A 14,154-nucleotide genomic window follows, 5' to 3' on the forward strand; every position below is an offset into this window, starting at 1 on the left:
TATATGTGTAATGTACAAAAATCCTGCAAAAGAACAAATTGGTTTGAACAGGCTCATTTTTCTTACATTCTTAAAACCACTATATAGATATATGAGTAGTTTCTGTCCGTAACCTGACGTTCTTCTATGCACTATAAATGAACATAAAACTGTTGAAGAAACATCACTTGTGTTAAGAACTTTTTCATGTTAATCCTTCTACATTCTACTGGGAAGTCCTAACCATCTCAGAAATCGTTAGAGTACTGAGAGAGAAATTGCTATTTAATTATATGAGTTTAAAATATCTTCAGTATTGTTGGAAGTTTAGCTCAGCAGTCCCTATATTAGCAATACCAGTAGGTATCTATGCTAATGAGTGTAATTTTTAAAGGACTGAAGAGTTTTGAGAAGTGACAGATGCCAAAGGGTCTACTTAGATACCAAATTCTGATGACCACTTCCCAGCAGCGGAATACCACCCCAAAAACCTTATTTGCTATCACTTAAGTCAGTATGGAAATATTCAGAATAAAAAGATTATAAACACAAAAAGCTAATAAATGACAACCACAACCCACAGAAAAACAAAACAAAAACACACCTAAAAAACGTTTAACCCAACAGCTATAAGCTTCAAGATGCTATGCTGGACATAAAGGAACAATTTCCACTAAGTAAAGTATTTCAGTAGTGATTCAGAAAATAATAAAGTAATTCACAGAGCTGGGTAGGCAATTTTTCCCGTTCTCATTCTGTGAGATGCTTGAGTGATTGAACTTAAAATCATCTCAGGTAAATGACATAAACAAACCTAATCAATTGCAATTGCACTTTTTCTTCACTTCGAAGAAAAACTATTTTCCTGAAGTTTCCATATTCAATTTCTAACTTCTTACAAAAATGACTACAGACTGCTTCACGTAGCTGATCTGACGAAATGCTGCTGCAACAACTATGCTACAATGGCTTTTTATGGAACTGGCACTGCCCAATTCCATAAAAACGTAGAAGTAGTGGTTCAGTAGACAGAAAGCCCTTCTTATTAAAATGGAAATAGCCAAACACAGTTGGCGTCTTGCAAAACTCTGTCCCGAACTCCAGAATGTGAGAATTTCTCTCCTGGGAATTTTTGAGATTTAGGTGCAAGGACAAAAACACACTTTTTGATTAAAAAAATAGAAAAAAAATATGTGTATATATATATATAAACATATATATAAAATAATTAACCCAATTAAAAAAAATAGAGCAAATTTGAGAACACCAAAAACTTTAAATAACACTGCAAATAAGGTGCTGATCCATACCTTTTAAATACTTGTGAATATGAACTTTAATCATTAAAACCTCAATGAAAATAAAACCAAGATTTCAAAGACGATTTTCAGAAGGCCTTAGGGTCACTATTGAGTTTTTATGGGGCCACCAGGTATGCCTCTGGAAGTATGGAGGTGTGAAGTATGGAAGTGGCATAGAGGAGGGTAATAGAGAGGAATCTGTGGAATTAAATAGATCTAGGATATCTTTAAATACTTGTTTATGATCTCCAACTTCTAAGAATTTGGAACTGTTGATACAGACTGGAGAAAAATGCTGGCTTCTGAGATGGAGCAGGATGGAGCTACGATCAAAAGCTTTTAAGGATAAATATAAATATTTAATACTGCCTTCCTTAAATTAGCAGTGACTACTACCATAAACTTCCTGAAAGTCTTAGGGCAACAGTTAATCCAAAAAGGTTCACCCACGAATTCAGAAATACCAAAGGAAAAATATTATCATCAACTAGCAGTACCACACTGAGACAAAATGCAAAGATACACTTGCTTCAAAGGGAAAAGAATACTCCTTTTTCTTAGGCTGGTAGTCTTAAAACATCAAAGGTTAAAAAGTATTTCTGGGTATGTACATAACTGTCAAATATAAATCCCAGCAGTTTATACTTTTCTTTACATAAATGATATTTTTTTCTTGACAAATTCTGCATTCAAGGTCCACTGCATGGGCCAATAGGTGTACCAATTCTGAAATCACTAATCCATCTCTTGCTATTGCTCCAAGGACACAGACACCACATGTACAAACTTTGGTATTTTGACTATGGAATTAGTATAACTAACTTTTTAGCAACATCCCAACAGTAAAGAATAGATGCTCTTTGCTTCATCCTATGGAGACATTAGAATTTCTTCTTTCCAGGTTTTCCTCCTTCCCTCAAACATTTTTCCACAATCAGTATGTTACAAATCAGTGGTCAACAACTGCATTCAACGGCTTGGCTGTCAACTAATCTGCACTTTGCACAATAATTCAGGAGGAGTGCAAACTGGGTATAAACACAATCATGTATCCTTTTGACAGTTTCACTCAGAATTATATGACTTAAAATCATTGAAAAATCACAAAAACATCAAAAAAGTACACCTCCAGCAAACTTGCTTCTATTTTTGAAGACAAAAGATTGTGTAGAGACTTGTTTCAGCCCTCCATGGAAAACAAAGACTAGGTCTTTGTTGGGAAGTAACAGAATCAAAGCCATTGCCCAGATACATGTTCAAGGGAACCAAACCATTCCCTAAGCAAATGAACTTCTGAATACATTCCACAGGCATACAGAAATATGAAAGTGTACAAATTAGAAAGAGAAAACAGCTCTGAGAGTGAAGAAATAACAGCAGGGTAAGTATCACTTTTTCATGGTCTGTCTCTGTCCTCTAAAATACAGAATCATACAATTATAAAATGGTTTGGGTTGGAAACGATCTTAAGATCATCCAGTTCCAACACCCCTGCCATGAGCAGGGATGCCACACACTAGACCAGGTTGCTCAAGGCCCACTGCAACCTGGCCTTGAACACCCCTTCTTTGGGCAATCTGCCCCAGTACCTCACCACCCTCACAGTAAAGAAATTCCTCCCTACATACAACCTGAACTTCCCCTGTTTAAGTTTAAATCCATTATTTCTTGTCCTATCACTACAGTCCCTAATGAATAGTCCCTTACCAGCATCCCTGTAGGCCCCCTTCAGATACTGGAAGGTTGCTATAAGGTCCCCACGCAGCCTTCTCTTCTCCAAGCTGAACAGCCCCAACTTTCTCAGCCTGTCTTCATCCAGGAGGTGCTCCAGTCCCCTGATCATCCTCGTGACCCTCCTCTGGACTTGATCCAACAGTTCCATGTCCTTTTTATGTTGAGGACACCAGAACTGCACACAATACTCCAAGTGAGGTCTCACGAGAGCAGAGTAGAGAGGCAGGATGACCTCCTTCAACCTGCTGGTCATGTTCCTTTTGATGCAGCTCAGGATACAGTTGGCTTTCTGGGCTGTAAGCGCACACTGAAGCTGGCTCATGTTCATTTTCTCATCAACCAACACCACCAAGTCCTTCTCCTCAGGGCTGCTCTGAATATGTTCTCTGCTGAACCTGTAGCTGTGCCTGGGATTGCTCTGACCCAGGTGCAGGACCTTGCACTTGGCATGGTTAAACTTCATGAGGCTGTCATCGGCCCACCTTTCAAGCATGCCAAGGTCCCTCTGGATGGCATCCCTTCCCACCAGGGTACCAACTGAACCACATAGCTTAGTATTATAGGTGTTCATTCTTGAAAGTATTAGCAGCACTTTTTTTCTTCTTCTCTTCCATTCCTGTATGCAACTCTCATTCAGTAGAACATTTCCTTATAGTACCCAAGATGTTTTTCCATCTATTCACCTGAAATGCTGTTTGAGTTTTACCCATACCAAGTGCTAACATATTTGGAATATTAGATGCTATCATCAAAAGACATCATCCTTACTGTTCCCTCAGTACCACTTATGAGCCACTTCCTTACCAAGTATAAAGTCATTCACTGGCAAATAGGCTAAGGGACAAATGGGCAACTCTGAAACATTAAATCATTTAAAAAAAAGAAAAAGAAAAAAAAATCAAATTTCTATCCTTACACCAATTTAATTCTCTTCCAACCCCTTCAAAATTATTTTTAAATACTGAAAGATTACCACAACAGTAGAGCCCCTACCATAAAAGGTTTGCTCAACTTCAGAATGCTACAACATAAGTGAGCAACCAAAATCTGCAAGGCAAATTATGCAAGTTAACAAGCAATGCAATGCACTAAGCAGAATCTTGGAATAAAAACTCAGGCAAGGAGAACTCTTATGAGATTAATTGAAGAACTGTATTTTCAGTGCAGTATCTGCAGATGAAATTGCATTCTGCTCTCATTAACTACCCATGACGTTCTTAAAGTAAGTGAACATCAACTTAACAAAATCGATCTCAAATTTTTAAAGTCTGTCATCAGTGAAAAATTCAGTTGTAACTCAAAGACTATTCCAAATTAAATTTGCTTCACAAACAGTTCTATTTACAGCCTGATGGTACTTACCCAACACAACCATTCGCAGAAAGGTGTATGTTTCAGGGATAATGTTGCTGCTCCTCGGATCAGATGAAGATGATTCTCTACCATCTTCACCAGACTCTTCTGAGAATTTCTGACTACCTATTTTACTGTTGCTTCCAAAACTTCAGTGTTCTCCAGATTGGTCTATAACTCACTCCTACACTGAATTTCAAGATTAGCATTGCTCTACATCTTTATATCTTCAGCCTACTTTTCTTAGAAAAGAGATGACAAACATGTTTATATTATATGGTCTATCTGACAGCCTCTCCTTAATGATTTGTGAACCACAAGCGTATTAACACCTTATTAAAGAGGTAAAAGACCCAAATAAAATTAAGTCCTCCTATAGTTTCGAATAAACCAAACTTTAATCAGCAGCTAGACAGAGAAGAGATCTGGTAACTCCTAATACTAAATGTAGGGCAGGAATTAGTTCTTATTCATTTAAATGTTTTGGCTCACCTGCCCAAACTGGTAGATAAATGTTACATTTCTGTATTTGCATTAAAATTAATTTTCCTATATTCCCAGCAGAGAAAAATAAGCAATGAAGAGATTCACTGTATCCTAAGATAGGCTATATAAATTATACAGAAGAACCTTGCAAAATGCAGAAGTATCAATTGTTTGTATTTGAGTTCACTTACCTAGATCTACCTCTTTTACCTCATCTTACTTTTAGACAGTAATAGGAAGCAGTTTTGTTCATCATAGATCCAAGTAACTGTGTTTTACATTACTCTTTCACCCTGTTTCATCTACACAAGTCTATGCACCTGTTTCAACCAAGGGTTCTAAACTGGGAGACTGGAAAACCTGAAGACAATGTGGTGGGTTGACCCCAGCAAACAGCTAAGCATGTACCCATCTGCTCCCTTCTCCACATTCTCCCACAATGGAACATCATCCCAGCACCATACAGTGCAAGAGAGTAAAGTTACTTAACATAACGTGGACTACCTAAGGAATCCACTCAAACAAACCACAATTTGATACAGATCTCAAAGTAAAGCTGCATATTTCAGAGAAAAATACACAACATAACTGCAAAACAGACAACAGCCTAGAAGACAACACTGAAAAGAAGATTTAGAGCAAATATTAAATTTAATAGGAGTGCCCACTATAAAAATAACTCCAAAATATTCAATGAGATCACCAGATATGAGTGGAAAGTTACTTCACCTCTCTATGCTGCATTTCTGATACTGATATTAAAATTGTGTGCCCAGTCCCAAGATTCAGTTTTAAAAGAGAAACAAATTATCAACTAGAAAACAGAGCAAAGACAGAGAGAATCCAGCTTGCTTATCTTACAAAAAAACCCAAAACACAACAGCAAGAGGTGACTCAAGATCCTAATGAAAGAATAGTTCCTGGAGGAAAATACATGAAAGAGTGGAGACAGACAAAGTGACTGGAAATCAACACCAGACACACTCAAATTTTATTTAATACAACTACTTAAGTGATTGATTAATTAAATGGAATAACAAGAGACATTATCTTTTCATGGTTTAAATCCAATCTGCATTACATTTCTGAAGAAGAATTTCAGTTAAATACTAACATTTTTGGTAGAATTAGTTTTTAACTGATGCAACGGGTTAGGCCAGATAAGCTGAAATAGCCTTTCAACTTTTTAATGCAAAATATAAGACATTGGCCATGACTGAGTTTGAGCACAAGTGAGCAGCCAGAAAAATCCATGGATTAATTAGAAGACATTCAGAATGAATGTAATACCAAAGTTCAAGGAAATTAAATATGGTATTGCTTGGGGAAATCAAGTTGTACAGAGGAAATAAGTAGGAGGAAATATGCATTTGGTTACCCAGAACATGTAAAGGAAGCACCTCATAAATATGGCAACTAAATAAAAACATGGTGGTAAGGTCTGTGTTCTGTGGAGAAATAAAAATGATGATGCAGACTGACAATGGAGACAAGTAGCAGGATACTACACAAGTGACAAGAACTGCTTACATGTAAAGGTACTCTTGGATTGTGGTCACTATGCTGGAAAAGCAAAGAATTTGAAAACTGGAAACAGACTGCTTAGCAATCATTTAAAAAATAGTAACCAACTTAGTAGCATCGTTATATTATACTTTTGATAATTCTGGCATATCTAATAATCTCAAGGAATAGAAATTTTTATGAATATTTTTTTCTTTAAAGATTTAAGGGTGTTTTCATATAAACCAGAATAAGCAACTGTTTACTTAGCTTCAGTGTCAAGCAAAATAATAAGCAAATTTTAGTCAGAAAATATATTAGTGATAAACATACAAAAAAAGGTTCAAAAGTTCCCACTACATTTATTAGGATCAGGCCCAAACTAAATCTAGGAAAACTTATATCCAAATTAAATTAAGCTATCTAAAAAACCCACCAGCATTTATTCTTCAAGAAGCAATCCTTCTTTTTTATATAACTCTTAGCATCTTTAAAGCTTTCTCATTTTTCAAATACTAGTGTTCATATTTAGAAAGCTAAACAGATTAGGACTCATTTGCAAAAGTGCTGAGCACTTGCAAATTGCCATGAAAACAACATGAAGTGCCAGGGATCCACACTTACTATAGTCTTACCGCATTCCTGTAAATGTCCAAATATGGATTTATCTATTGAACTTCAGGCACCCACAACTGAAGAATGTGGCTTTCATTTATAATTCTATTATTACACATTAATTTTTATTGTTTTGATACTGTAATTGCAGTTATTACTGCAGCATCTCTCCTACACTGCACTACCCTAGGATAATGACTGGTTTAAATATCAGTGGACCAAACTGTTTTCATTCATTCCAATATTCCTTTCACATGTTAATACTTTTTAAATTAAATCATTCCCCCTAAACTGACATCACAGATTTAACAGTTACTTCCTGATTAGAGAGGAGAGGAAGATGAATAACTCAGGCTTTTCAGATACGTAAGAGAAATTTTTCAAAGTATAACTCTTGAACCCCAAAATCCCGAAAGTTAAATAATTATAAACCAGATAGCTCTTTACACAGAAGTTTTATCATATAATTATGATGCTGATCATTTGGAACTATCCAAAATGTCTCCAGCATTTTTAAACAGCTAAGCAAAGTTATTTTTAAAATCAAACATATGTGCTTTTTTCTGTTTATGTCTTCGGAAAGAACATTCTGTATAATGAAAAACATGACCAAATTTTTCACAGTACATCATTATAAAACCCTATAATTGACTTTTTGAGTTGGTTTACTCTATATCTATTTTTGTCCATGTAGAAAACAGCAATGATGTGGCTAAAAGACCGAAATGGAGGTCCCATTGCAGGATAAGACTCCATCCTGATTAGTGAAGAAGTATCATGTTTTCCCTGGGAATCATGCCCATTTTGTAAAAGGGAATTCAGTCCACATGAACCTCCTTCTTTAGAGAAGTAAAATAAAATAAAATAAAATCAGTTCTTTTAAGCTGCAGAGACTCCAGTGACTGCTCTCAGCTTTGGCTGAGAAGCACTCAACAGAGCCTTTCCATTAAACAGAATGCAACTCTAGTGATTAAATTTATTACAAGCTGTCCCAGTATGAATTTCCTGCTTTTGAACAATATTCTCCAAAACTTAGAGCTGCAATTTGCTTGCATTATTACTTTAGTTCAACCTGAAATGACAAAATGTTTTACATCAACTATTTTCTTTTTCCCCGAACAAATAAACCTTCTAAAAACAACATAAATACAAGTTAGTGGTGAGAATATATTCATCCTTACACTTGCTACTGAGATGACTATGCACATAACACAAATGGAAGTCAAAATACTGTAAGAAAAAAAAACATACCTGCAATAAAAGAATTTTAAGTATTATCCACCCACAAAAATTAATTTAGATTATACATCTTATTTCACATGCTATACTCATTCATCTTTGAATGGCCTTTAAACTCAGAGATTACTTACATGGCCCAATTACAGAATATAAAGAAACTGTGCAGACACATTTTCAAAGGAGTTAATATGCCAAAGGAAAGAAAAATCTACTTCTTTCAGAGCTAATTAAAATAAATCATATGGCATTAAACTTTGACTTAAAAGTTCGAAGAAAATACTGTTATCTTGCAAATTGTTTAACAGCAAGATATGCCATAATTGCTCTGAGGTAAGTCTTGGAGAAATTGAAGATGACATCTAAATCACAAGCTTGGGAAACAGGGAACATACATCCACAGCCAAAAAGAGAGGACAGATTTAAGTGGAAAGGTAAGTTATTTCTTTTAGCTCAGTGACATTTAAACTGCAGCTGCAGTCACTAATATCATGACTAATATTGTCACTAATATTAATACTAGATTCTCCCAAGATTTCAAAGACACCAGTGTCTGATCAGAAGTTCCAATAAGCCAGTTTGAAGTGCTGGAAGTCAGGTATAGTTTCTCTGTTGGGGTGAGAGTCTTTTTAATGGGCTGCTCTTACTGTTGTAATACCTGCAGGACATTATCATACCCTGGCCAAACCTCACTGAATTGTTTCCACAAGCAAAGATTACAGAAGTGAATGCAAGATCTGTTTCAAAGATGAAACGTGATGAATGTCACATAACCTTAGGGTTGACTGATTAATGGATTGGTTTTCTTTGGGTTTTTTTAAATTACTGAAGGAAAAAGAAAGATGACAAAGTTTGCCCTAACAAAATAAAAAGTTCTTAGTTATACTTATCTGAGAAGTTTTAATGTTATAAACATAACATGGAAAGGTAACAGAAGTATACAGTCAATTTTAACTGAAATTTAATAAGTATTTGCATTTTTAAGAAAAAATGAAAACATAATTAAGTCAGCACATTTAAAAATAAGTAAAAAGTAAAAAATATCTGAGACATAGGTACAGCTACTCACCCTAGAAGCTTTGATAATAACAACACTATTTTACATCATTCAGACAGAACAATGTAAAGTATTTTAAAGACCTGCTGCAGAGACACACATTACACAACATGTACAGCAGCACACATTTATGGCAAAGATTCTGATGGTAACATCGAAGTAACAGACTGCCATTCGTAGCGCTGTTCTCCATCAGTCTGAATACTCAGACTGTGAGAGAAGCATGTTATTCTGAAGGGGACCAAATACCTACATCTACGGGAGTCAACCAACACTTCTTTCAAAGGCAGTACAGAGAAACGTGTTATGATTCATCTGGCTGATTTTAGCCACTTGTTTGCAATAGAATCACTAAGTAAATTAGCTTATTTCTCTCTACTGGCTATAGAAAGAAAGTTTCTGCTTACTTGTTCAGGTGCATATGCTGACAATGCAGACATGTGAAGTTAATAAAATTAATCCCTCTTGAAACAATTATTTAGCCATAAATGAACAGGAAGAGAAGATTCATGCCTGATTAACACTGTTAATAAAAAGAAAATCTACTTAGAGTTAGAACAGAAATTTCTGCACCAATGAGAAGTTTCCCACTGAGGAAAGACAAGCACTTCAACAAGACCCATCCTCTATTCAGGGGATGCTGCAATGAGAACCATCCAGGTTCATACACACACTTTCCCTGGAATGTGAAGGCATTCAAAGCTGCCCTCACCAGCAGACTCAAAACATCTTGGAACTGGAACTGTTACAATATTATTAAAAATCTACACAACTCTAGGGGGCTAAAATATTCTGAGTTTCAAGGGAAAACACATTAAATCTTTCTCTTCATCCAATGGAATGATTATGCTCAGTCCTGTTCTTACACAGAACATATTTCTGATAGAATTCACAACAAAATCTACTATTTGTGGATATTTTTAATCAATGAAAACAGTATAGGACTTTAAAGAAAAGCCCTCACTAGTCAATATCAAAATCAACTAGTCAATATCAAGTCAACTATGTGGCAGTTAAAATACTGAATCATTCAATCGACATGAGATAAAAGTGCCCTAAGTCACCAGGACAAAATTTACATAACTATCCCTTCTGCCAGTGCAGAATTTTCTGATGATACCACCAAAACCATGAGATGCCATCTCATCATACATCACAGAATCACCCAATCCCAAAGGTTGGAAGGGACCTCGAAAGATCATCTAGTCCAACCCCCCTGAAGAGCAGGGTAACCTAGAGTACATCACACAGGAACTTGTCCAGGCTGGCCTTGAATATCTCCAACGTAGGAGACTCCACAACCCCCCTGGGCAACCTGTGGCCCTGATGGAAAGCAGAAAGACTACATGGAGCCTCTCTACTCTTTCCACTGAGTTCCAAAGAACAGAAATGTTTTTTTCCTTCTAGAATATTACGCAACTCTCAGATCATCCACTAATTGAAAGAAATATTCTTCCCACAAAATGTACTTATATAGTACAACTAATTTCCAGTCGATGATGCTGAAGACAAGTTTTCAAGACAGAATGATATGCAAAGGGCGGACTTGGAAAAGGCTAAATGGGAGACTAAAATTCCTGCTAACCTACTTACAAGTATAACATCTGCCAACATTAGGTACAGTTGCTATTTAAGAAGGGAAGATGAACTCACCGATCTTTCAGCATCTCTGTCCAGGAGTCCTTGTAACTGCTTGTTAAGGAACAAGGCTTATGCAATTTCATCGAACCGCTATCAACCCCTCATGACTCTTAATTTTGTCAAATTTTGCTGAAATGGGCCAGTGAGCAAAGAGGTAACAGCAACATAGAAACTGTGTAAAAGTTAATTGTCGTGCAAAAAAAAACCAACAAAAAGCCTTAAATTAGCTGTGAACCAGTTCCCTTGCCAAATCAAAGCAGTAAAGACTAATGCTGGAGCTTCTGGACAAGAGAAAAGCAGGACTCAAATATCAAGACAAATAAGTTCATTGAATGATTTGTTCAATGGTTTCATAACCGAATGCTTACATGGACAACAATTCTCCTCTAGTGCTCAAACATGTCTTGGATCCTTGAGAGCTAGCATTCAAACATGTTTTGAAAGAAATACAAAACTCATGATCTGAGGTTTAAAATTGTATTAAGAATTACAATGAGACCTTCTTGGAAAGATGATCATCCCTATATCCACTGAAAAGCTTCTTTAATCTTTCTCTAAAACATGTGGTGGTGACCAAAATACAACACAATAGCTCAGGTTAAAGTTGAATTAAAGAATTCCTAAATTCCTGTTTTATTTAACTTATGAAATACACTTGTTTTTCACAAACTTAAATCACTAACTGATGATCGGGTGTATCTTTTTCTCCCATATGAGCAGTCTATCACACAGCTGTCCTAATCCACAATTCTTATACTTTCTTCTTAAGTAATTAGTTCTGGCCCCTGCTATAGACAAAATACCGAAGCACAAGAGACTCAATATGGGTTTGCTATAAAAAGCCATACATTCCTCCTGATTAAACATTCTGTTTACGTTTTAACAAAGCTATTTTCTTGTTACTTCTGGGGAAACAAAAACCAAAACAAACCAGAGAAAACCCACCATATTTATATTTGCATTATACTTACTTGAAACTACTAATGATGGCACACATATCCCCATATTATACTACTTGTTCTGCTCAACCCACATTCCATGCTTTTCCAGAGATTAGTAAGTATATCTGACTACAGTGCTTTCCATTTTACAAGGTTTTAAAATATCTCCATTGCTATAAGAATTAAGCAACTGAAAAAAAAAAAAAACATAGTGGCATTTACTATTTAAGACAGGGCTGTGTTTGTGATCAGTCTTTTAATAGACAGTAACATCAGATACTTAAGGTCCATAAAGTCTATACATCAAAATAAGTATTATTTTCCTTTTAAACAAGAAGATGATAACAATTTCATCTCAAATGTCCTCCTCAGCCACACTGTAAACCAGTCCACTTTCACTAAATATACAGATAAGCAGTAAGGCATCCAGCTTCACGGCCCCCAGTAGAAGGAGGATATGGACCTGTTGTAGTGAGTCCACAGTAGGTCACAAAGATGCTCAGAGAGCTGGAGCACCTCCCCTATGGAGACAGACAGAGAGCTGTGATTGTCCAGCCTGGAGAAGAGAAGGCTCAGGGGAGACCTTAGAGCAGCTTCCAGTGCCTAAAGAGGCTGACAAGAAAGCTGGAGAAGGACTGTTGACGAGGGCCTGTAAGGACAGGACAATGGGGAATGGGCTTAACCTGACAGAGGGGAGATTTAGATTAGATATTAGGCAGAAGTTCTTCCTTATGAGGGTGGTGACGCCCTGGCACAGGTTTCCCAGAGAAGCTGTGGCTGCCCCAGCCCTGGCAGTGTTCAAGGCCAGGTGGGACAGGGCTTTGAACAACCTGTTCTTCCAACCCCGACCACTACACAGTGATTGCACACTGTGTTGGCTACCCTCCAAAAGGTTGCTATACAATTTAAATTTCACTGTATCATCCAACCATAGAATCATAGAATCACAGAACAGTTAGGGTTGGAAAGGACCTTAAGATCATCTAGTTCTAACACCCCTGCCATGGGCAGGAACACCTCACACTAAAGCATGCCACGCAAGGCTTCGTCCAACCTGGCCTTGAACACTGCCAGGGATGGAGCATTCACAACCTCCCTGGGCAACCCATTCCAGCACCTCACCACCCTTACAGTAAAGAATTTCTTCCTTATATCCAATCTAAACCTCCCATGTTTAAGTTTTAAACCATTACCCCTTGTCCTATCACTACAGTCCCTAATGAAGAGTCCCTCCCCAGCATCCCTGTAGGCCCCCTTCAGATACTGGAAGGCTGCTATGAGGTCTCCATGCAGCCTTCTCTTCTCCAAGCTGAACAGCCCCAACTTTCTCAGCCTGTCTTCATACAGGAGGTGCTCCAGCCCCTGATCATCCTCATGGCCCTCCTCTGGACTTGTTTCAACACTGTATGATGACAACGGGGAGATGAGGGCAGGGCATATAAAGCAATTTCTCAAAATGTAAAAATACATTTCACAGCTGCTGATCTGAATTGTCAGTGTCACTCGGAAAAAAAAAAAAAGTCACCTTAAGAAGTTTTTTGGGATCAGGAACTTTCATTGGCAGGAAACGGAGGAAGAGAAGTCTACACTTAAGCATGCTTCCATTTTAAATCTAAAGAATATAGACAGGAAAAGCAGCTCAATTACCTTCTTATCACATTGACAGAAGCATAGGCTTTTAAATAAGCACAAAGTGATGCAGAAATGAACAGTCAGGCCACCTCACGAAAGTCTTTAATGGAGGAGAAAGAGAAAGGGGAAGTTAGAAATTTTACCTACTACCTCTGGAAATAATCAGGATTCAGGGAAAACAGGACTGAGTTTTATGCAACCATTAAAGAACCACTTACAGTATGTGTGGTCCTGTAATCCAAAAGCACAGTATCAACGCTTTTGAATAGAGTTCTGAATACACTTTGGATGTGATTAGATACATTTGCATCAATCAATTTTTCAAAAGGAAGTTTTGATTTACTAGTCTACTGTGTTGAAATGTTTGAAAAAGAAAACACTGTGTTTGAATATAATCATCATAAATCTGTGACGATATAAGGATAAATCAGTCCAGGTGGCAGTGTGATAACATTTTGTGTTTCTAATCTATAAAGAGACGTATAATATTCACCCTCAAGCATATATAAAAGTCTGGCTGAAATTTAAGATGATAAATGCTGGCTTCAAAACTGAAATTACCAAAAAAAAAAAAAAAACTCAGATAAGTGTTTAACAACAGATACACACATTATGGTTTCAGTATATTTTCCTGTCCAGCATGTTAACACTTATTATAAATTAATATCTGCAATGT

At 36.7% G+C, this 14,154-nt stretch overlaps 1 protein-coding gene across 7 annotated transcripts in view; it reads right to left on the minus strand.

Moving 5' to 3' along the window:
- SUPT3H (SPT3 homolog, SAGA and STAGA complex component) overlaps window positions 1–14,154 on the minus strand; it is a 263,404-nt gene that overhangs the window by 189,709 nt on the left and 59,541 nt on the right. The window contains exon 1 of one of the 7 annotated variants that reach the window (XM_031046613.2): window positions 10,918–10,981. The exons of the other annotated variants lie outside the window; for them this stretch is intronic. Coding sequence (XP_030902473.1) covers window positions 10,918–10,931 — 14 coding nt within the window. The 5' untranslated portion in view covers window positions 10,932–10,981. Of the gene's footprint in view, window positions 1–10,917; window positions 10,982–14,154 lie in introns of those variants that run through there. 7 annotated transcript variants of the gene reach the window in all.

The sequence above is a fragment of the Melopsittacus undulatus genome, chromosome 3 (genome assembly GCF_012275295.1).
Source record: "Melopsittacus undulatus isolate bMelUnd1 chromosome 3, bMelUnd1.mat.Z, whole genome shotgun sequence".
In the NCBI taxonomy this organism is placed as follows: Eukaryota; Metazoa; Chordata; class Aves; order Psittaciformes; family Psittaculidae; genus Melopsittacus; species Melopsittacus undulatus.